Raw genomic sequence first — 24,835 nt, 5'->3', positions numbered from 1 at the left:
CTTTGTCCTTGCTTTAATTTTTAAAATATTGACAATGTATTTGCAAAATGGCTGCTCGGTGTAGAAGCATATGAACTGATTGCATTTAGTAAATTCCTTTGATTAATTTGTACATTCAAGTATCAGTGGTTTACTGAATGAGATTCAGTAAGCAGGTCTGGGTAAGTTTTCATTCAACAGTATTAAAACCTCACACCAGAGGGTTTGTAATAAAGCAATATGTTTAAATACTATGTAAGGACAAATAAACAGATAGCAATATATGTCCTTTTTCTTTGTATGAACTGTAATCACTTACTTTTAATATATTAAGGGAATTATTACGTCAAGCAATCATCAATCAGAGGTCTACTGTACCACAAACTATCAAAAATGTATATCAAATTAATGGTAATCCCCTTCTTCATAAAAAAATTTTTTTTCGATTGAAAAAAAAGATTCCTTTGTGAACTACGAATATTTTGGAAGATATAGTGAAAAGTGTTTGCTGGTTATTTTATTATAAATATTATGAAAATTAACTATCTTTACACGACAATGAAAAACTATTCTTTCTAAAATCAACTCTTTTTTACGTTCACTAATTTACTTTATAAAAGAGCACTCACTATTTACACTGATCTTAAATGATTAATAAAAAAAATTTTAAGTTTTAAAACAACTGTTTGACTTACTCCATTCTTCCCTTACATATTCTTATTCATATTTTATTGAACACAAAATTTATTATGTCCATAAGTGTCGACTGACTATTACCTAAAAGAATTACAACCAGTTTTGTAGAGCTTATTTAGAATTTATCTTGGGGAAAGAATATGGTGAGATCTTATCTTATTGAATAATTATTTTTGGCTGCAATAACATTCTTACAAATTAGAAAAAATAAATATAGTTTACTAAATCTTAAAGTGTGACATAATTTTCAGTTTAATAAAATAACAGTTTATACTAATCCAATATATGAAATCTGTATTAACAGACAACACTGTTGTATACAGCCTGCTACACCCCCTACCCATCTTATTGATAGTCACTGATTTTACAGTATATAATGAAATTTCAGTAACTTAAGGAAGTCAAAAAAAATTATTTTTTGACTAGTTAAAAACATATCTTTTAATATTTTTTATTTTATAAGAAAACTCTTTTTATTTATTATTTTTTATATATTTACCACTGACTAAATCTGAAATACTGTTTCAAATATTTAAAAAAGTATTTTTATAACTGTCATGTGTAAAATAATAAGAATACAATAAAATTTGTTTTTAACCTTTTCAGATCATGTAGCCTTGGAACTGGCTATGTACGGCGTCAGTTTTAAAACGCTGTTACAAAATCATTTTATATGGCATCTAAGTTGGTTATTTTGTTTTATATTCACAAAGGAATCAGTTTTATTACACAATTTGAATGGTGTTTATACGATGTAAAATGTTTTATTTAGACAAGAAAGAATATGATAATTTTTTTCTCAGAAATGTGCTTTGTGTGTGTGTGTGTGTGTGACTTGTGTATTATAATTGCTATGAGGGTTACGGATTTATTTATTATTTACAAAAATAGCTTATCTTACTAGCAACATATCGATGTATTGAAACACATAATAAATTATGATATACGGCACACAAAAAAAAGAAGGAATTTGTGGTCATAAATATGTCACTTTTATTTGAGGTCAATAAACATCTTTTCTGACAAATGATATCGGTAAACATGTAACACATATCGATTCGTAATAAATAAGAGTATACAGTAAAGATGATTTTTTGTCAATCTGAATAGCCTTTTGAGTGGTGGGAATTTTTATAAAACGTGGTTTTCTGAATCTACTTTCAGTTATACTAACATATGTTACTAATCTGTGATTCATGACACAGGTTTTTCATCATATTTTGCCCAATTTTCAACCGAATTGCTTGAAAGTATTATTTTTAAAATCAGCAAACTATGTTTCATAAACACAAAGCAAAAAAAAAAATGTTGCTAATAAAAAACGCGGTAGAAATGCGCAAAAAAATTCTGTAATTAAATTATGTTAATTTTTGTACTGTTTCAATTTTTTGTTGTTACAGGCAAAAAAAATATCCAATCGTAACGGTTTTTTTTGTCAAAATCTGTTAAATTTAATATACTGTAATTTTTTGACATTTTTTTCACAAGAGGGTGGCATAAGACTATGAAGGGAGGCAATCAGATACCAACATATTTTCGCGGAGCGCTAATCAACCGCGGATCATTGTGATGGTTAAACTAATGCAGCAACTGTGTTAAATTATGAATGTGAGCTAATATTTAAAAAGCAATGTTAACTCTAAATTCATTATAAAATTTTCACAAGCAACACATTAAAATTACCAAACACTATAGTGTATAATTCTTCTTTTTTTTTAATAATTAATCCTGATTCAACTATTCTGGCTAGTTTATCATCAACTGCTGACCAAAAGATAAATTACCCAAACTTACAAACAAAGTTATGTACAACTAATTTAAAAAATAAAAGTTAGATATATACTCTCAGCTTTCCAAAAAATAAAAAATCTACATTCCAAGGAAGTACTGGCCTAATTAAGAGACTGATTAAGAACAACAAAATAAATATAAACTTTCACGTAGATAAATGCCTGATCTTGCTTCATTTTCTCTCTGTCCACCATTTTTTGTTTTTTTCAAATTCATATCTTGAGAATCGTTAAAGATATTGTAATAAAATAAATAAGTGGACAATTTAAAAAAAAAAAAAAAATTTATTATTAATAATTTATTTATTTAATAAATAAATTAATAGCTCTGCAAATATTAGTTTTACTGACTGATGCTTTATAAGATAAAATGTTTTTTATCATACCAATATACTAAAAGTTTGTTGTTAGTTAACCCTCAAAAACTACTGCACCAATTTTGTTGAATCTTTTCTTATTTTATTTCTTTTTTTTATAGAGAAACATATAGGCTACAAAAATCCTCAATATCGTATATTAATTTTTCAAAAAATTAAGGAACTATGCAATTTTGTGAAAATTTATAAGCTTATGAATATTTAAGCTTAAGCTTATAGAAACTATTATTAAGTTTCTTCATCCAGAAGAGTATTACTGCACCAATTTCAATGAATCTTTTTTTTATTTGCTTTGTTTTTTTTTATAGAGAAACAAACAGGCTAAAAAAATACTAAATATTTAAATTATTTTTTTTAAAAAGTGAGATATGCAATTTTTTTTTTAATTTATCAGTTTGTCAAACACTTAAATTTCTTTATTCTGCAAGTACTACTGCACCAATTTCATTAATTTTTTTTTTCGTTTTATTATTCTTTTTATAGAGATTAATCTTATTATTCTTTTTATTGAAGTTCAGCTTTTGGGTCTTCAACCCAAAAGCTGAACTTCAAGCAGGATCCACAGCTGCTTAGACCGAAGATCAAACAAATGAACATTGAAGGGCTCAAGCTACATGTCAAGTACGTGTGCAAAGTACATGGGTAGCCACTAGCTGTGAATAAAAAACATTTCATTTGTTTAAATCAATTGATAAATAGCTAAGATTTAGGGGAAATTGTAAAAGTGGATTGAAAGAAATATGAGAAAAAATTCACAAACTAGTCAGACTCCATAATTTAAGCCATATCTCAACTGTTTATCAATTGATTTGAACAAATGATGTGTCATTTGGTTCATAATAAAATGCTTAATGTTTTATCTAGTAAAATATAATTCAATAGAACTAATATTTAAAGAGCTATTAATTAGATTAGATTTAAATGGCCACCATTTTGGAATTTTCAGAGATTACATTTTTAAACTTATTTGTTTTTAGAAAATGTTGTTGGATATTTGTTCATGAAATTTCATTAAAATATCTCAATCTGTTCTTAAAGTATAAATTTTTACTGAAAAAATCTAATGTGTACATATACACATTTTTAAAAAAATTAAAAGTATATAAAATTTTAATATGATTCTAAATTATAATTTTCAATTAATATTAAATAATCAGATGTTTCGCAAAATATGATGTGGACACCATATGACTTCCTTGTATGCCTATTAAATTACATATAAACATTTTGGAAAGTACATCAAATTTTATTTCACTAATAACTTCTGATTTTTTTTTTCATACTTTTTATTGTTATTATTGAATTATTATTCATTGTATATTATTTTTACTACCAGAGGATAATAACTATTAATAAATCAATATATCTAAGTTAAAAAAAAGGAAATGAAATTGCATTTGAACCAATGCCTTCTCCTTGTAAGATCCAAATATTTCATTAATTAAAATTTTATTTGGCTATAACTCTGGAACCAATGAAAATAAGTACCACTTATGACATACTATTGAAAAGCTCTCAATAAGGGTTGATTACTGCAGTTAAGAAAAACTCCAAAATCAAATTTTTTTTTGGATTTTGGGTTTTTTTGGACACTGGTCCAGTTGATTGTAATCGAAAGTGAAGGTGTACAACTAGATGTTACCAAAGTCCTAAATCTAAAATTTCAACATTCTATGGCTAATCGTTTTTGAGTTATACGAGATACATACATACGTACAGATGTCACGCCGAAATTAGTCATAATGGATATTTCCATTGATATGTGAATACTGAAATTTTTCACAATCACAATACTTCCTTTACTTCATGCATGGAAGTAAAAAGACAAAATGGCTGACAAAAGGAAAATAAAAATTATAAGGCATTTTTCAAAACAAACTTGTCCTGAATTGCTCCTTTAACACTGGAGATACTATGTACAATACTTTGTCATTAAAACAGTTATCTTACATCTAATAAAAAAAATAAAGATTACCTAATAATTTACTAGTTATTAGCACTTTCTAACATACAATACTGATCAGCAATAATGCGATTTTAATAAAATACAATAATAGAAGAATATATTTTACATGTAACAGTATAACAGAATTTATTTTTTTAAAAGCAACTTTTAGATTTCTTTTTTTATCTGATGTTCATCAAAACAATACCAAGCATCACTAACCTGGATGTTTATTTTTAAGATGGGCTTTATATGTTGTTGATTGTATACAAGCATAGGAACAGTGAGGACACTGATATGGTTTATTTCCAGAATGCCGCATTTTATGACGACGTAGTGAATTATGATCTGCCGTAGTATAACCACATTCTTCACAACTAAATGGTTTCTCTCCTGTAAGTAGCAAAAAAAGATAAATTTTAAATTTAAAAAATCACTACTTTAATAATTATTATCTCATAACAATGTAAATTACATAAGTTCATTAAATACTTTTTCAGTACACAGTATCAGCTGAGAGATAAAACAGACTTATTTCTTATTTTAAAGAACATCAACAAAAGAATAATACAAGTACAATTATCTTTAAAAGTTTAATTATTTTACATTTATAATTTTATAATTTACAAAATATGTGTATCATATATTAAAATACAATATTTATTTTAACTCCTAGAGGATAGTTGTAATGAAACAAATTGTAATGCAAACAAAGAGGGTACAAACTCAGAAGAAAATACCTGCAGGTAGATTAAGTATAAAACATCTTATTTAGGTAAAAAAAAAAAAAAAAAATTGCAGCAAATGTTACCAATAAATAAATTTAATGTATACAAAGTGTTTTACAAAGAAACAGAGAGAATTTTGTGATATGTTCTACAAGTGAAAATAAAAAACAGAGTTTATATAATAAATGATGGATCCAGAAACATTAATCAGAAATTCAGGTCTTTCACCTGAATTTTCAGGTGAAAGACCACATAAAGCCATCAAATTGATCCCTTAAGTTAAATTCAAAGAATTTCAGTATAGCTTCATGTTACTACTCTTGAAGAAATCAAGACAAAAGTTTTCCCAAACTATAGTCTGAAAATGAAGCGTTTCCAGACCAATGTGTATATAGACTTTCTTCTTTATTTTCCCTTGTAGAACATGTCTTGAAATTCTATCAGTATATTTATGAGATACCTGTATTTATACAGGTATATCATGAAATTCTTCTGGGATTTCATAATCTACTCTACTCATGAAAATAATGGAAAAAGTTCACATAAATATATGTTCTAAAATACTTCATTTGCAAGTTATGGCTAAGGAAAAAATTTCGCTTGAATTTCAGCCACCCCGGTGAAATGAGGCTGTAATCAAATTTTTAGAGTGTTAATTAAGGAGCAGAATTAGGGATTTCTGATTAGGTTTTTGACCTGAAACACTGAATAAAATATATCCCAGAACCATATCATCTGAAGTAGTTTTTGAGAAATCTTGGGTGAAAACCAATAGATTGGGGTAAAAAACACTGTTTTTTATGTTTGAAATTAACTTTGTTAAATGGGTAATAAACACGTAAAACTTTAAGAAAGTTTAATTCTGAACAAAATGGTGTAAAGTAAGTTGAATAAAACAAAGAAAAGTTAGAAAAATTTGAATTTTATTTAGAAATATTTCATTTCTATTTGTCAGAAAAGTACTTCTTTAATGTAAAAAAAAAACAAGATTCTGCTTGAATTTTTTTTATATATATAAAAGGAAAAAATACTCGTGGTATATATAAACTCACCAGTATGCTGACGACTATGCATACGTAAAGAACTGCGTGATGCTGCTGTGTACCCACAAAAAGAACAATGATATGGCCTACGTTTATTATGTACATTTTCAGTATGATGACGCAAGTTTCTTGCATCTGACACTTGTCTGCCACAAATGTTACATGAAAGAAGACGAACAGGTTCCCCACAAGCCTCTTGTCCTCTTGACTTATGAATTGCCTAAAATAAGACATAACTATCATATACTTAAAACATTAAAAAAATACTTAATTAATTATAACTTATGAATACATACAACACAAATATACATAACATTGTGTAAAAAGTGACAATTTAGAAAAGAATTATACATAAAATACAAATTGTGAAGCAATGTAAATACAAAACTTCATAAGGAAGCATTATGAAAATTATAAACAAAATTATATCATAAAAATTAGTAACTGAATTGACTTCACCCATGTTATATCAAACCTCCTTTAGAAGAGATGAAATCATTCTCAGAAATGTTACACACAAATAACTAAAAAATAAAATTGAATCATTTTTATAATGTGGAAGAGGGAACTGCTAAATGAAAATTAAAATAAAAAATGTTTCATATAAGTTATTCAAATTTTATGACCTTACACTTTTTTACTTGAAATTTCTTTCATTAAACCTATGTTTTTTCACTCTCCTTAGTGGGAAAACCATAAAAAATTCCTAAATAATTTTGTAAAAAAGTTTAACATTTTCAAAAAGTATATTTCCTTAGAGATACTGATAATGTTATACATTTTAATTTTTTTCATTTAACTACATACAAAAGTTCAAAACTGTGCATAGTTTTTAATAAATATTTGACATATCTCAATATTATGTCAGTCATGAAATTCTTCATATTCTTATTCATTGAAGGAGACTTGAGAATGGGGCAACGAGAGCCTGGACTGCTTCAAATCCACTGATACTATCACCTGTTCCCCAAAACAAACATGTTTTGAAAGAGAATCATCTAAATAATATAATATTTTAATTTTTATTAATTAAGGTTGGGCTTGGGGGGGGGGGGATTGTGGCCATGCCCAATTTCAATGAAACCATAGAACTATTAACTTTTCTTTAAAGGAAAAACATGTTTTGTTTAATGATGGTTTAAATGTCATAATATTTCAATTTTTGTTGATTGAAAGGATTAAATGTTTAGGGTGTCTGTGGAGGGTAAACGTGATATCTGACAGAATATTTTTTTGACAGTACTATGCATTTTGAAAAAGGTATATGGTTCAAATATTTAAATATCTGTGAACTGAAGGACAATCTACAAAGACATTTTGGGTACCCATGCTTTATGACAGAACATGGAATTTATTGGTCCTTTATAATATAAATTAAAAAAAAAAAAAAATTGGAATACTGAACTTTTTTTGTATTGAGGAGTGCTAGTAGGCCTAAAAAGCAAAATTCTCTTTGATATCATGAAGTTTTTTATCTGCCCATAAGGATAGAAGATTGCTTGGAAAAAATGGTTAAAATAATGCAAAATTTCAGTTTTATCCAAGTTAACTAAGATAGTGTAAGAGTTTTTATTTACTTAAATAGCACAAACAAGATCAAAGTAATCTTCTTTAAATAAAACAATATGGAAGGTAAGTAGTACTTACAAAAAAGAAATAGCAGACCAGAAGCATTAGACATTGAATTCAAAATTGCACTGGTGTGAACTCTATCGCATGGTCGGTTCACTGTTTCTCGGACAATTTCACATTAAACAATTTGAAATATACATCAAATCAGTGTTTAAACATTCTCCTTAACCACCCCTCCAAATTTCAGCCCTTAATTAATTACTTTTGGAGATATGAATTTTGCAATAAAAAACACATTATTGCAAGTATCTCTGGCACTATTAAACTAATTAAAAATCCTTTAAAACTTAAATTGAAGGTAAAAAAGATGCTTTCAAATGCATCTGGTTTCATTTGGATATTTGCAGCATTTTCCACCAATATACTGTACTTTTGAATATTGCAAAATTTAAAAAACTTTAATAAAAAATAGAAAAATGAGCTGAAAAATAATGTTATGTTTTTGATAACAAGTCACATTTTGTCTTGTCTTTCAATCAAGCCCAAGTAAATACTGAAATCCTTGTATGCTCCAAAAGTTACAGACACTTCAAGATTTTTTGCAAAATGCTTCTTTTGTAATAATAAATTAACTTACGGCATCCAGCTAAGGGGTACTTTTTGGAAACCATTAGAACTATTTTTCCAAAAATTTGAAGTATTTTGATAAAAAAATAAAAAAACTACTGATCTCAACATTAGGTTCATTTTTCTGCACTTTTTTTGCGTTTTGCATGTAATTATGGAATAATTATCTACAATGACTCAATTTTTAGATTAAGGAGGAAAACTCTTTCCTCTGACATTTTTCTAAAGTAATTTCTGGCCAAACTATATGTGATTTTTTGCTGATCACTTGGGTCATTTTTTTTTTTTAATTTTCCCTCCTTTCAAATCCTAATTCATATTACTTCTTGTTAAAAACTTTAGTTTTCATCGGTTACATCATCATGCCAAGTTACAGAGTACTATAAAATTTTCCGAAAAATCACCTGTTTTAATATGTCTAACGCTCTGTATAATAGGAAAAAGTAATTATAACAATAATTACAAAAAACAAAGAAAATTTATTAAATAAACTTCAAAGACAACAATACAATGGAAATTTAAAAAATATTTAAAAGATACGCCTATGTTACAAAAATGGATAAAATCAGTGGTAAAAATAATAAATTAACTTACCATAAACAATCAATATGTTTCTTTCGTTAGATCCCAAAATTTTAATGGTTATAGACTATTTGAAATGAATCATACATCAATCATAAATGATAAAACCATATTAAAAAATAACAGGACCCTAGGCCTGGCCTATTAAGAAAAATGGGGAGAGAAGTTTCCATTGCCTTTTTCACAATAAACCAACCAAAATTAGGTTATATTCAATCCAATTAATGACACCATCTTGTTCACAGTACAGACTGAATGAACAGTGTACAATAATCTGTGAGACATCAACACTGACTAATATCTATTTTGATGCTTTACACACTATGCATGTAGTGAGCAGGGGGCTAAGGGAGCTTCAGCCCCGCAGAAATTGTTGGGCGATGGGGGCTGCAGGCTCTATTGTCCGATTATTAGATTTTATCATTCAGGGGTTAAATCTAGTAAGCTGGGTCCAAAAAATCCATTTTTAGCATTTCACATTTTTGTAATGTATAACATCTCAAAAGTATTTTCACAAAATTTGAGATAAATCGTTATATAATCATCTCCCTAGTCATTAATCCCCTCCTATATACCTTAATCCACCATTACTCAATTCTGCAAGAGTAACGCCATTACTCGATGTGTGAGTGCTGTGCTCACTCTGACACAATACTAGTAAAAATAACTGATTATTGAGGAATTCCCGCAAGCCACAAATATAACACTTGCTTATGGCATTCCAAACACATGCGTAGGCAGCTACGCGGCGTCCCAAGAATCTTCAAAAAGTTTTAAGTTCTTTTGCCAGGTTTAGCTACTCCTGGAAAAGTGAATGAACTAAAAATCTTCGCGATGTATTATGATAATAAATGTTCTGAATCTGTCCTCCAAGTATAGTATCTTATTTGGTGCAAGTGATAGTCATTAAATTTAAAATGTGATCTAGAAGTGACTGATGTATTAAATCACTACAATAAAGAATATTTGCCGAATATCCATTACCTCTTGCAAGTTTTAGCGACTCTTCCAGTAATAACATGTACTAATGAACACTTGTTCTCCACAATGAAGAGAGTCAAAACAATTGGGACAAAACAAGTTGGGGGATGGAAAATTAATTTCATTAGTTTCTTTGTCAGTGCACAGAAATATTACTGTTAATCCTGATGGAAGTTTTATATATTATGGTAAGAAAGAAAAATCGACGAATAGCTGTGTAATAATTTATAACTTTTATTGGAGCGTAAATGTATAAAAGTGAAGTATAAATATAGATTATGAAAAAAATTATATACAAACATTATGATTCTTATCTGCATAGTAAATTATGTATTAAATCTAAGAATATGTTTTGTATTTTTCAAAAGCAATAGTATAAAAAAAAACCATTTCAATATAAAATGATTTTCATTATTATTAATGTCAATTTTATCAACATCATCAACCCCTTCTCACCTCGAAAAAAAAATCCTAGTTATGTGCCTGCACACATAACAGCCACAACAATTTAACAAACCCCATTCGTAGTGAATTGACACATTACACAATCTATAATGCTTTAATTCTTTGTGAGAAATGATCTATATAAACATTTATAATTATAAAAATTTATATTTTTGTAAAAAAAAGAAAATAATAATAAAATTAACTTACAACCAAAATTACAATTTATAAAAAATAATCACCAAAATGTTTGATTTATTTGCGCTTTTTCTTTTTTGTGGCTTGAAATACATTAACTCTTATTTTGTGATCTTATTTCAGTGACTGAGATAATAATTACACATATATTTGCATGATTTAAATATTTTAACTATGCTTTTTAATCAAATTATAAAAAGAATCCATTAAAAAAAAAGAGCTCTATATAAAAAATACTGAATGGAAATAGTAAGTACAAAAATTTGTAATTTAATATTCACAAAATATATTTGTAATTAATCTATTTTACAACTGGGATTGCAATTTGTTAAAATCATTTATTAATAAAATTATAAGCTAAAAAAAACTGCTTGTTGAAACAAAACTGAAATAATCTTTAGATGTCTAAATATTTCAGGCAGTAAAACATGTTTTTGCTATTTTAGTTGAGAAAGAGAATAATGGAACAAATCAAATATATATGATAAAAAACTGTTATGATAAAAAATGAAAGGTTCAATAGTCTGCATCTTAACCAAAGATGTGATGATCTTTCCAAGTCCAGAGAATCAGATTCCAAAAATTAAATGATCTATAATTAAGTTTTCTCAATACATTGGAATTTTATTCTATTTTATTAATATATTATCACAAAGTGTCAAAGGGGGTTAAATAAAAACGGGAAAATATGGAATAACTTTACTGCTGTACAGTATATCATTTTAAAAAAAGTTAAGGTTTTAGACAGTGAAACAATTTTTCAAACTGGTTCTGAAATTTCAAAGATTACTGAGAAGTATATGAGAAATATTACTTTACTTACTATATAATATGTAATAGTACAGCTATATAAACTAATTTCCTACAACCAGATTTATTTCAGCCACAAACCAGATTACTGCTTTTAAATAGCATGAGACTGTAAATGGGACATTTACCTATGAGTTCATAGATCCAGTCAAACAGATTCAATGTGATAGCATAATTATGATAATCCAATGTACTGATAATAGTGCCTTAACTCAAATCACATATCATGGCAGTTATCAATCGTACATCAGAAGAAATACGAAATTATACAGTTTTTTGAACAAGTTTTGAGCTCTTTCAACTAAAGTAAACTAATCACTATAAATACTGAATATAACTAAAAATTGTTTCTACAAAAATGTAGTTCAAATGTAGTTCATTATTCATCTGCTTTATATAAAGCAGATGAATGAATCTAAGAATAAAAGGACTGTTTGGGTAGAAGTTTAGAAAAATAATTTATATTAGTTCTTGGGATGAAGAAAGAAAGAACACTAAAAGAAAATGAGCAGAAAAAGAAAAACTAGTGATTCAGAGAAAATTAAGGAAATATAGAAAAAAAGCAAAACTATGATATTGGCATTGTCCCTTGTAGGCCATTTAAAAAAAATGAATAATTTATTTAAAATAATTATTTTAAAATAAATATAAAGGCCAGTAGGTTTGCAATACAACTTTTATTTTAAAAAAATTTTTCAAAATAATTTCCACCACACATTATACATTCTCCATCCTTTGAAACCAGTCTTCAAAGAAATCTTGCCATGTTTCACTGGAGATCTGGGCACAATCTTCATCCCAAGCTCTTAGGAGGTCATCATCACTTGTACAATGCCTCCCTTTCCATTTGTTTTTCATCTGGGGGAAAAGTGCGAAGTCACATGAAAAGAAGTGAGGACTGTAGGGAAGGTGCTCTTAAGAGTTTCATTCCAGTGCTAGCCAAATACTCCGGAAATTTTGGAACAATAGCTGGAGTGTTATCACGGTGAAGAAACTATGTGTCCGTCCTTGACTTTGGGTGCAGTTTCTTGAGAGCTTTGACAACTTTAGGCAGGCATTCCTAAGTATTTCAATTCCTTGTAACTGTCTTCTGAATTTACATGTGTTCTAAAACTTCTCTCACACTAAAAAATACAGCCACCAATCTCTTCTTCAATAATCTGGATTTTCGAACAACTATAGGGTCTCCTCATCTTCAAACACCAATATTTTGTTTTGAGCCTTGGTGGGGAAATTGTTAATAGCACAGCCAATTTTTATCAGCTGTCACAATACTGTTCACAAAAAGAGATTTCCTATTTCAAACTTTTTCAGCATTTCATGATGTTATGGAACACATGTTACTCATTGTCGATCAAGTTATGCAGCTTCCAAAGAGTACAAAGCTTTCAAACTTGAAGGTGATTTTGCAGACTAGCATGAATTCCTGGTTCATTAATGCCCACATATACCTCTATTTGGTGATAGGCCACATGTCTGTTTGTCTCGAGCATTTTTGGTACTGCAGTAATGTTTCCCTCAATCACAAATAAAAATGTAAGATGGTAGACCTGACCTTGGAGTGTCCTTAAGGCCTAAATTTTCTCTTTCAAAGACTTGGAACCACGTAAATATTGCTGAACAATGAGGACAATCCTCTCCAAGCACAGGAGTCATTTCCCCTAATCACTATTAGTCATTGCAACATTTGTCACTGATCAATACTTAACCCAGGTACAAAATTGCTTTGGTATTCAGTTTAAACCATGCCATCACAACAATATGGCAGTGAGACAGTAACTAGAGCGGCTAAAGTGCAGATTGAGACCTGTCTAAACGTACACTACCTTGTATCTGTCTGTGATGGTCTGTTTAATCATGTTACAAAACCTTTTTAGTGCCATTTGTATAACAATGAATAACAACTGTCTTCAAAAGAAAAAAATAATAAATACATCAACAATTGAAAAAACTAGTCTTAACACTGTTAATGTTATATTATTCATAATTAAAGATATTAGAATATAATTAATTAACATTAAAATCAAACTTCTAGCAATGATGAAGAAAAAATTAAACCAACAAACGTATAAAACATAACGTAATAGTAATATTTGAACATTTATATTTTATACCTTATGATTACGAAGCTGTTTTGGTGTTTTAAAGCCTTTACCACAAAGATCACAAAGGAAAGGTCGTTCATCTCGATGGATTCTGCTGTGAAGATTTACTAACTTACTGTGACTAAAATAGAATCAAATTGTAAGAACACAAAAAATATCAAAATCACAAACAAGAATTGTTTTATATCTAAATTTTATATATAGTAGTAAAAGAAGTAGTATTATAAAACTAAGCGATTACATATGAACAATATGAATCAACTTTAACAGTAATAATCATATTCTATTTTCAAATAATCATAAAAGTAATATAATATACAAGCTTATAGATGTTACATTTAATTATCAAAATCTCCTTAAGTAATACAATACAATAACTGCAATTGTAAAAAACAAAAAGGTTGCATGAGCACTATAAGCTGATCTCAGTAGTAGTGTCTCTGCCTTTCATTCAGAGGTTCTGGGTTAAAGTCCTGGTCAGGCATAACATTTTTACACCACAAAATTCATTATCATTATCATATGACTATTATGGGCATCAATATTTCTTGCTATTATATAAATGAATAAATAAACAAACATCTGAAATTATTTTTAAAGCACTTAAAATATAGCAAACATAGTCTCCAGGACAGAGGATCATGATTCATTGATTGAATATAATCCAATGTGTTACTAAGGCAGAACTGGACTGACAATTATCAATTGTAAATTGAAACAAAAAGTAAAAAATAGATTACTAAAAAGTAGCAAATAGATTACTATAAAAAAAAAAGAAGGTTATTAAAGTTGCAACACTGAATTTAATTAAGGAAGCCTGCAAAAACTCTTTAACTAAAACAAATCAATCATTGAAAGAAGCAGATGTAAATGGAGTCAAAGCTATTTAAGTATAGTCACAAAAATTTTACCAACTAGCCAAAGCACATAATATTTTACAGATACAGTAGTCAAGGGCTTAAACCCCATTGATGATATTCTGAAACTCATAAAATCACTTAAATTCTGAGGATCATAGATGGTTTTGTAATTAGTTTTGAAATTGGAATAAAGAGAATATCATTAATCTTACCAGTTGACAATTTTTTCATGGTGGCGATTTGGCAACCAAATTACCAAAACAATATGGATTGGGCACTCTTTCTGAACAATTATTCTAGATGATAAATATCATCAAACAATATCTAAAATACTGGATAATGATCAAAATATTCATTTACATACAACCCATTAATCACAATCTGTATTTTACACAAAATATCCAATAATTATGTACTTGGACCAGGAAATTAGTCAAAAAAAAGCCAGAAACCCTGCAAGTATATACTGAAATTAAACACTTTAATGTGTACAGAAATCTAACAAGAATACCAAAGCAAAATTATGATGCGACTACAAAACTACTGTTACTGTATCATACTATCATTGATCATAAAACATTTCAGGTAAATGAGGTTTTATTAAATTATAATTTAAGATTGTACATTTTATTTTTTAAAATGAGGTTCTTACCAAGTCACATTTACTTTTCTATATGAAACTATAAATCACAGCCATGTTAGAAACTACAAGGGGATGAAGGAAAAGGCTTGGGATAGAAATTTATGGAGACAGTGGTGATGTAAAAGACCTGTCTCGACAAGAGAACACCAGGTAATGATGATGTTTTGAGTTAGTATGTGTAGACAATAATTAAGACTGGACTTCATTTAACCTATGCTTACCAGTCAGTTTAGTCTGTTTTCAGGTAAGAGCTATCAACATTTTTTTTAATTTTTATTAATTCCTGATTTTGCAATCAGAATTTCTATTTATGTTTTAAGTGTTTCTTAACTTAATCACAATATACATTTAAAATTTTTGTTTCTACATGAAAGAAGTATTTTCTTAGGAATTCTATTATCAATCATCCTTAAAATGCGGCTAACGAAAATCAATCTCCTCTTATTACTTCTGTTATTTCTTTAAATATCTGAAATAGCATTTTGAGGGGGGGGTGAGTTTATATATTTATTAAGCATGTTGCCTTTTATAGGACAAAATAATTTCCTTAAAAATCTCTTTCTTTCTTCTTTTAAAAGATCCATGTTGTTCATTGTCAAACATTCTCCAGTATTCAAAACTTCTGAATAAATAACCGTATTCAATTTTGCATTAACAGAGGTAGATATTTGTTCTACATGTTTTGTGTTAAGACACTAGACTGATTCCATCTTGTTTACCTGATTACTTAAGGTTTTATTTTCTTGGCTATAGCATTCTATAGCTTCTCTCAATATATTTAAAATATTTTGCTCTTCACATTTGTTTCTCCTCTTGAATAACTTTTTCTAAGGGACAATTAAAAGCACTGGTGAGAATCAATCACCTGTCTTACTTTTTATGTAAAAGAATTAGAAATTTCACCTAAAACTTTAAACTTATAAATCATTCAAAAGAATGATATAGTTAATTATGCATCTTTTTTCTTTGATTATATTTTTTGGTATCATTCATGGTATAATTATATTTTTTTTTATTATTTAATGAGGGAGGGATAATTTCTGTTGATTTAAAAAAGAAAATTTTCATCAAAACTTTTGTATATTGTTTGTTTTGTATTGTTGTTTGCATTATTGTTTCACATTCAGATACAGTAGCATGCTACTCAAATTGTCTACTTATAACGTAGCATGCCTTACTTTACAAGTTAGTAATTAATGAAAACAAGATCCACAACAGATGATTCTGCGCTTAGAAGAACAGAGGAAATTTATGATATTCTACGATCAACATTACAGAATTTCGTTACATCCAAATGTAGAATTTTATTTTAGGTATACAATCAGAGTTTTTTTTAACAATAAACACAGATTGCATTAAAATATGTTTAGCCAAGAATTTTTTTATTATATTAAAAAATAAAAAATAAACTGGTTTACTTAAATACAATTTTTTTTAAAATCTGAAACGATTAACAAAATTATCCTCATTAATTAAATACTCAGGCAGCTCCTGTTTTATCTACCTACCTAGTATGGGTAGCTTACAACCTATTATTTACATAATTTATATAATATAATATTATATATACCCATCAAAATAAAATTATTTATTATATTGTAATGTTATATAATTTTTTATTATTTATCTTTAATTTACAAGCTTTAACACAGCTGTTGCATCAAACAGCTATGGTAACAATTAGGAAGAGTGCACTTTAGTAAATATAACAAATAAATTAAAAAAGTATCACTTTCAGTTAAAAGCTTAAATTTCAGGTTCATATAAAACATAAACAGTATTTCTATACCACCTCCCTATTATCATTAAAAAATGTTTGTACAAAGTTTCTATATATAACAATGTTAATACTGACTCAAGTAAATGTTATTTACAAAATATACGTTTAATTTGGAAATTAACCATTTAAAATTCTGATTTTTAACAATCCACATATAGTCTGATCAACTATAGGCAACACTGCATATTGACTAACAGGAACATTTATGTAATTATAATCCTCTGATTGATGTCCCCAACTTAACCTTAAAACATGTCATTAATTATCACATTTGAAAAGACTTTAAATATAGTTCCAAATTAACGCCAATATGGTTGATATTAAATTTTATTTTAAAGCATATTCAATGACATCATATTTTTTAAACCTTAAGAAAGTAGCTGGAAAAAAGTTTGATTTCACCCTCACATTATACCTGCTCATTTTGAATAATTTTAATTTATCATTCTGCTCCAATATTGAAACCTTTCATTGCATATTTAAATTTTGATTCTTTTTGATAGTCTGTTGGCACTGCCTTTTAACCATCAAAAATAAAAAAAAGTAAAATGAATACTAAAGCAACAGTTTTGTCCACTAGATTAAAAAATATGAAGGCTATAAACTAAATAAAATAATACAGTTAGAAGTAAAGTCTAATCAAAATAAGACTTCATGTTATGGTAAACACTATTGAAGAACTTATGGAATTTTAACAAACACTAACTGATACTGTACCTACACAGAAACATTAAACTACACAATACAGTCAAAACAAAACCAAATAAAATTGATTAATATCAGGCATACTTATACGAGGTCTGATAAAAAAAAAAGCGGAATTTTTAAATTTTCTATATTGAATAAGTCCAACTGTCATAGTTTTTTACTTGTGTTACTACACTTGCCCTAATGTATATTTACACTGGTAGCCATACTGGATGCTTAGTTTATTGTTTATTGACTTCAAAAAGACTACATGTATTTTCATATGGTCTGCAATTTTTAACTTGTGGAAAAACAGTATTGGAACATAGAATTTGCATTAAATTTTGCCTTAAGAATGGAATAAAGTGCAGCACAACATTGGAAAGGTTAAACTTTGCTTTTGGCTATTCTTCTATCAATAAAACAAGCTTTTATAAGTGGTACAAAGATTTCCAAGACAGCCATGATGACATTAAGATGATGAGCACCCTGGACGTCTCAGCACAGGAACAGAACGGAACGCAAGAATGGCAGGAGTTTCAATATTTCTCCCTACAGATCGCAGAGCCTGGACAATGTCCCTTGCTGCTGTATCTTTCTATTATCGGGCAGATTTCATCGGTTATTTAGTGGCGGTTATAAATTTTAAGTTTTATTTATGGACGGATTTGGTAATTTGCGTTCCTGTATGTATGGACCATCATGAAATTTATTTACTGGTTCTGACCGTGAGAGACTAAGCTTTTGAGCCTAGTAATCCCGGTGTGATTCTCCTTCAGTCCATCCGCTGAAGTCCTTTTGGTATCAGCAGCTATGGGCTAGCAGGAGTGCGCCTACCGGAGCCCTAAATGGCTACCTAGCCATTTATTTGGAGGGATAAATGCGCCCTGTTCCCCGGAGGGAGTCGCATATGCTGACTAAATGAAATTGTGGTCTCTTCGTGGGATGGTGTGGGGTGTTGTCTAGCTTTGTATAGTTTTAACAAAATTTAATTGCGAAAACGGTCACTTTTGCGGTTGGAATTTTCACGCTGTTTCCATTTATAGGTTACACGATGTAGAGGCTCCTAAGCCTGATTTGTCATTTTTTGACTCTCGTACTGCCTCTTCATGGTGGTTTGTTTAATATAGCATGAGGCCATTTTCTTATACCCTGTGGAGTACGGTCCTCTCAGCAGATATCCCGGAGATGGCCATGTTTGGACACGGCCACTCTCCCAAACAGTCTGCGTGCCTGCACCAATCCCCACCTCAGATACAGTGTGTAGTCCCGCATTGTAGCGAAGAGTGACGTTTCTGATGAACCACAGTGCTCCAAATATTGTCCGCAACACTATATATTGGATGGCTTCTAATTTCTTTTGAAGCATGAAGTTCAACAAAGCTCCCCATGCCGGGTAAGCATATGTTAGAATCGGCAGGATGTATAACCGAAAAATGAGCAATTTGGTCGCCAGTGGATATGGGCTGGTACTGTTCAGTACTGGGTATAGTGAGGCCCTGACAGCCTTTGTCCTTTTGGTCACATATTTAACATGTTCTCCTAAGGTAAGCCGTTTATCCAGGACTACTCCCAGGTACTTGACTGTTTTCCCAAAGGGGATTTTCTCTCCTGAGATTTCCAGCTGCCTGGCTGGAGCACATGTCTTGTATGTAAACATCACTGCCACTGATTTTTCACCGTTGACCTTGATTCTCCACATATCGGGCCACAGATCTACTAGATCCAGTTGCTGTTGGAGTCTCTCGATCGCGTAATCGACACTTCCGGATTCATAATAATATGCCATGTAGTCTGCGTATAGAGCTGTTTTGATTCCTTCCAAAAGCGGCATATCGTTGACGTACACCGTGTACAAGAACGTCGAAAGCACTGCTCCTTGGGGGACTCCAGCGGCTACGTCTCTGGTGGAGGAGAATGTTCCCCCTACTTGTACAACAAATTGTCGGCGGTCTAGTAAATAAGACCGTATCAATCTGACATAGCGACAGGGAATCGTTGTATGTGCAAGTTTATACAGCAAGCTGCTATGCCAAACTTTTTCAAAGGCTTTAGCCACATCTAGAAAAACGGTTGCAGTTACCGCTTTTCTATTTAGGCCTCCGACAAGACTGTCAATTATTTTAACCAGTTAAGAGGGTCATCAAGTGGCCCTTCCTGAACCCAAATTGCTCAGACCATACTCCTTTTTCCAAATGTCGCCTAAGTCTCTCCAGGAAAATCCTTTCGAATAACTTTGACAACACTGGTAATAAGGAAATCAGCCTGTAATTCTGGGGAAAGAGCAGACTTTTCCCAGGTTTGGTAGGCATACCACCTTTGCAGTTCTCCAGCAATTCGGAAAATATCCAACGTACAAAATTGACGTGAATATTGTGGTTATGGTCGTTATAAGAGCAGGATCTCAGTACATCAACAACTGATTACAACATTGAAAAAGTGAAGAAAATGATTATGGACAATCGCCGAATCACTAAGGATTACCACCTGGAAGTTTTACGCTGTTTGCGTGAAGCAATCTAAAGAAAATGCCTGGATTTGCAATGAAACAATTCATGGCAATAGCACGATAACGCACCTGCTCACATTTCACTGCTTGTTCATGGATTTTTGGCCAAAAGCAATACCACTGTGATGCCTCAGCCTCCTTGTTTATCAGACATGGCCCCCTGTAACTTCTTCATATTCCACAAACTGAAAATAACCATAAAGGAAATAGTTCACCAGCATTGAAGAGATAAATACAAAATTGCTGAAAGTGCTAAATGCCATACCAAAAATTGTATTCCAGAGGTACTTGGAACATTGAAAAAAGTGCTGGCACAAATATATTATTTCTGAAAGAAAGTGCTTTGAAGGTGAAAAAATCAATATTGATGAATAAATAAAAGATTTTTTGAGAAAAACTAAAATTCCGTCCATTTTTTCATCAAACTTTGTACCATCCTTCAATTTCTGCTACCCTCCATTCAATTCATATTAATAATGTAAAACAAATCATCTGCTCTTCCTTTTTCATGTTAGTATCATGATACTTAGGTGTAAGTAACACAGCCTACATCTTAGAATTAAATAAATATAACTTTGTTGCAGAAAGACAAATACTGACTAAAACAAGAGATAAATATTAAAAATTAAAAAAACAGGACTGCCAAAAAAAACCATTACTGACAGATACTGCTCTTTAATGTAAAGTAATTAGAAAGTGTGCGGGTGACAATTTTGTTTATAGTATATATTTTTTTTAATTTGTTAAATTTATTTAAACATATATATATTTATATAGAGCCTATGATAATCCCGGTACCGTAAGAATTCCAATGCGGGGTCATACATCTAAACCGGTTCAGCCGTTGAGCTGCTATGATGGAACAAAGATACAACCTAAATACATTACACTCCTTTTTGGGCAATCATGCAAAAATCACAGACCCGATTATTACTGTAAATGAAGAATATTATATTCCTTCTGTAATGTAAAACTGTTGACAAAAGTGGCCACACAACACTATGTTATCTAGTGGTTAATGTATTTACATATCAAAATGTACAAGATGTACTTCAACAACTTTATCCATATTTTAACAGGCACTGTTCACATCAAGTAAACAATAATTTGCATTAACAATTAAAGAGTATTAAGAGTTACTATTATAAATTAATTGCAGTAAATAAGCTAAAATTCTGCACATGTTGTTCTAACATGTAAAACAAAACAAAATTCATCAAATATAACTTTATGATTAATAACTATTAATTTCATAATTCAAAATTCCTTTTGCTGTATGTAATATACACACAAAGAACAGCAGAAATGTATATGACAAAAGAAGAGGAAGAAAGAGAATGATTTTTTTTAACACAAAATTTTTTAATTTAAAAAAAAGAAATTACTTCATAAAATTAGTTAACTGTTTATGTACATAAACAGTGTAAAATAAATAAATTATATTTTAACAACTATGTTGTAGCTAAGTAGAAATTACTTTTACAAAATCAGAAAACTAAAAAAAATCCCAAAAATGATAATACCTATTTGTTTTATATCCACACTGATTACATGAATACAATTCCATATCGATATTATGCATCTTCCATAAATGTGATGTCAGGCTGCTCCAGCGTGTAGCAATATGAGAACACTCAGGGCATTTGAGAGTTACAGAATACTTTTCAGTATGGCACTGTTTGTGATAAATCATGTTTGTTTCTCTTTGAAGTCGAACAGCACAGCCATCTGTTCCACATCTATCAACAGCATATCAGAAACAATAAGTGTTTATAGTTAAATCCTACATTTAAGAAAAATAGTTCACTGATTTTAATATACAAAGTTCTCTGATACATGATTTAATTTTTCCTTTTAACAGAAAAAAATTAAGTTATAACACATTTGTACATTTTGCTTTATTTATATGAATACATAATAACAAAAAACTAAATTTAAATTTAACATTAGGGGAAATTTTTTTATTACCAAAAACTACCGAAAACCTGAAACTCATTGCATATTTTTTAACAAAATCCTGAAAATACTCATTTTCAAATATTTAAATCCAGTTATCAATAGTAAATTGTACAAAAAACCACATTTCATGAAATATTAGCTGATTTTATTCAATGGTATGCAGATTTTTATAATTTTTCAAACATAAGTTGGAAAATATAGGAGATAAAAAGGTTTCACAGGTCTCAAATAGAAGACAATTAAATAATCCTTCATTTCAAATAGCTGTTTTGTGAAGAATTTTTGAGTTTTAAATAAATTGTGAAAATAGAAGATAAAAATGTTGGCTTTTACAAAAGGGGTGAAAAACATATTTTCCCTAAAAAAATTCTATATTGTTTTATTTTTACCAAATTGAAAATAACAACTCAAATCAATGGAAGTTTAGTAAAATTTTAATTTACGTCATGCATTCAGATGGTTTTAAAGGTCATGTTACTTGTCTGTTAACAGGAGGCCTGTCTTTTTCCATTTACATATTATCATATTAGACAGCAATATTGTATTAGTTTAATATGATGAACTTACTTATTATTATGTTATGTAATAGTCACAGGTGCTGTGCTGCTAGAGGTAAGATGTCTGTAAATGTACTCTGTACATGTACATATCTGTTGTAAATGTACATATCTTCATCAGGTAATTATTGCTACATTACTCAGATAAATACAGTCCTAGATGGTGGCAAGCGCTATTTCACTTTTTTTTTTACTTTTCCATTTTGTACTACATCACAATCATTCAATGCTTGGGTGTTTTCCAGATTCAGGGTTCATAAAATGATATTTATGTTTCAAAAAGCAAATAGCTTGCTTCCTCTAATGCTGATGTAATGTAAGCTTTCCAAGAATTTGAATATATAGTTGTTTCCTTAGCATTATCAACAACTGGTTTGAATATAGTGTTCTGATTTCTGTTTAATGAAAGGACAAAAACACATTGCTTCATTTTTCAGCATATATCCCTATAATCCATCGCCAAGATATTACTCGCCCGATGTTGCTCTTTCTATGTATGAGTAAGCTTTCATTGAATTCAACGATAGTATTTTTGCCACCTACTTTGACACCTAGCCACTCTGTTAACGCATCCATGCACACTTCTTATTTATAACTATTCCAATTAATTACACCAGCTTCATTAATTTCAATTGCATTTCACAATGCAATTAACATGAATTGCATATGGAACTGACATAAATTGTTCACTCCAATAGTAATGAATCTTACAGCAATAACAAATGGAATTTGCTAATATAAAAAATAATATTAAAATATAATAAAATATATTTATAAACGTCCCCAAATCTCCCAATGTAACCTCTTTAATTAATTTTAAATTTGTCCCCTGTAATATTATATCCAAAATAATAGATAAAAGTCTTAGGAATAAAATGAATTTACCTAACACAGTTAATATAAAAAATGATCATGAATTAGTAAATAAATTAAATAGTTTAAATGTATATAAAGACATTAGAATGGTTAGTTATGACATAAATAACATGTATCCAAGCATACTATAAACCATACCATAAAAATAATAAAAATTAAATTGAAAAGTTGCCATGATCGAAAATCTGTCATGAAAAAGTTATTACCACTATTATACGAAATATATGCCAACAAAATTATTTTGAATTTAAAAACAAATATTATACATAAAAAAAAAATACCTTACCTATGGGGTTTTCACTATCAGCAATAATATAAGAAATATATTTACAGGATTTTGAGAGAAAATTAATATACAGAAACACTTACACACATAGTTTTAATATGAACTAATATTATTAGTTATGAAAATATTCTCATTAAATTGTAACAAGACCGGAATAACGGACCTGAGTAACGGATTTCTACCAATTAAGAAGAAAGTAGTAGAAAATATAATAATGAGAGGAATCCACAAAGGGGCTAAAAGACACCCTTTTAGTAAAGGTAACAGGTCCATTTAACAATCGCCTTTTGTAATACTGCCCACCGACACACCTAAACAGATGTTCCATGAGAAGAGTTACAGGACCAGGGTAGGAATTTCATGGGAATGTGTAAGGGCAAACGATCATTCTCATGCTTCGAGTTGGGTCCGGTCCAGCAGGTAAAGAGGATAGGAGTATAAATACTCCGGGGAAGACCAGTTGAAATCAGTCTAAGCGAGATGTTATGATGTCAGTCTATGAGGAAATTCTGTAAGAAAGTATTCTACAAGGAGGTCAGTGAAGGAGTGAATTTCTAGTAAATTAGGTTTGACGCAATTAAGGTGATGTCAGAAGTAATTCCAGTACATGAAAAAAAGAAATGGTTCGTTGAGTTACTGTTAGACTATAAGTGAAAGAGATAATGTACCAAATCTCATTCATAAACTGTTAGGGTAGTTTTATTTGTGAACAGTAAAAATATTTGCAGTGAAAGAACTTCATACTCTTCTTTTTCCTGTTTAGCCTCCGGTAATTACCATTCAGACATTACTTCAGAGGAT

The 24,835-nt window shown here is 29.5% G+C and overlaps 1 protein-coding gene across 6 annotated transcripts in view; it reads right to left on the bottom strand.

The window, feature by feature from the left end:
- Positions 1-24,835, bottom strand: part of LOC142318989 (uncharacterized) — a 143,130-nt gene that overhangs the window by 27,074 nt on the left and 91,221 nt on the right. For 4 of the 6 annotated variants that reach the window (XR_012755088.1, XR_012755087.1, XR_012755085.1 and 1 more), the window contains 4 exons: positions 21,880-22,095; positions 13,887-13,998; positions 6,568-6,778; positions 5,010-5,180 (listed from right to left, as the gene is read on the bottom strand). Coding sequence is in view for 2 of the 6 variants with exons in the window: in XM_075355758.1 (XP_075211873.1) it covers positions 5,005-5,180; positions 6,568-6,778; positions 13,887-13,998; positions 21,880-22,095 (715 nt within the window). In the remaining 4 variants the exon portion in view is untranslated. Of the gene's footprint in view, positions 1-5,004; positions 5,181-6,567; positions 6,779-13,886; positions 13,999-20,442; positions 20,542-21,879; positions 22,096-24,835 lie in introns of those variants that run through there. The other 2 variants (XM_075355758.1, XM_075355770.1) reach the window with 2 other exon arrangements.

The sequence above is a fragment of the Lycorma delicatula genome, chromosome 1, assembly GCF_047948215.1.
Source record: "Lycorma delicatula isolate Av1 chromosome 1, ASM4794821v1, whole genome shotgun sequence".
Lineage (NCBI taxonomy): Eukaryota > Metazoa > Arthropoda > Insecta > Hemiptera > Fulgoridae > Lycorma > Lycorma delicatula.
Note: the sequence above shows the minus strand (reverse complement) of the source record. Positions and strands in the feature narration are given on the sequence as shown.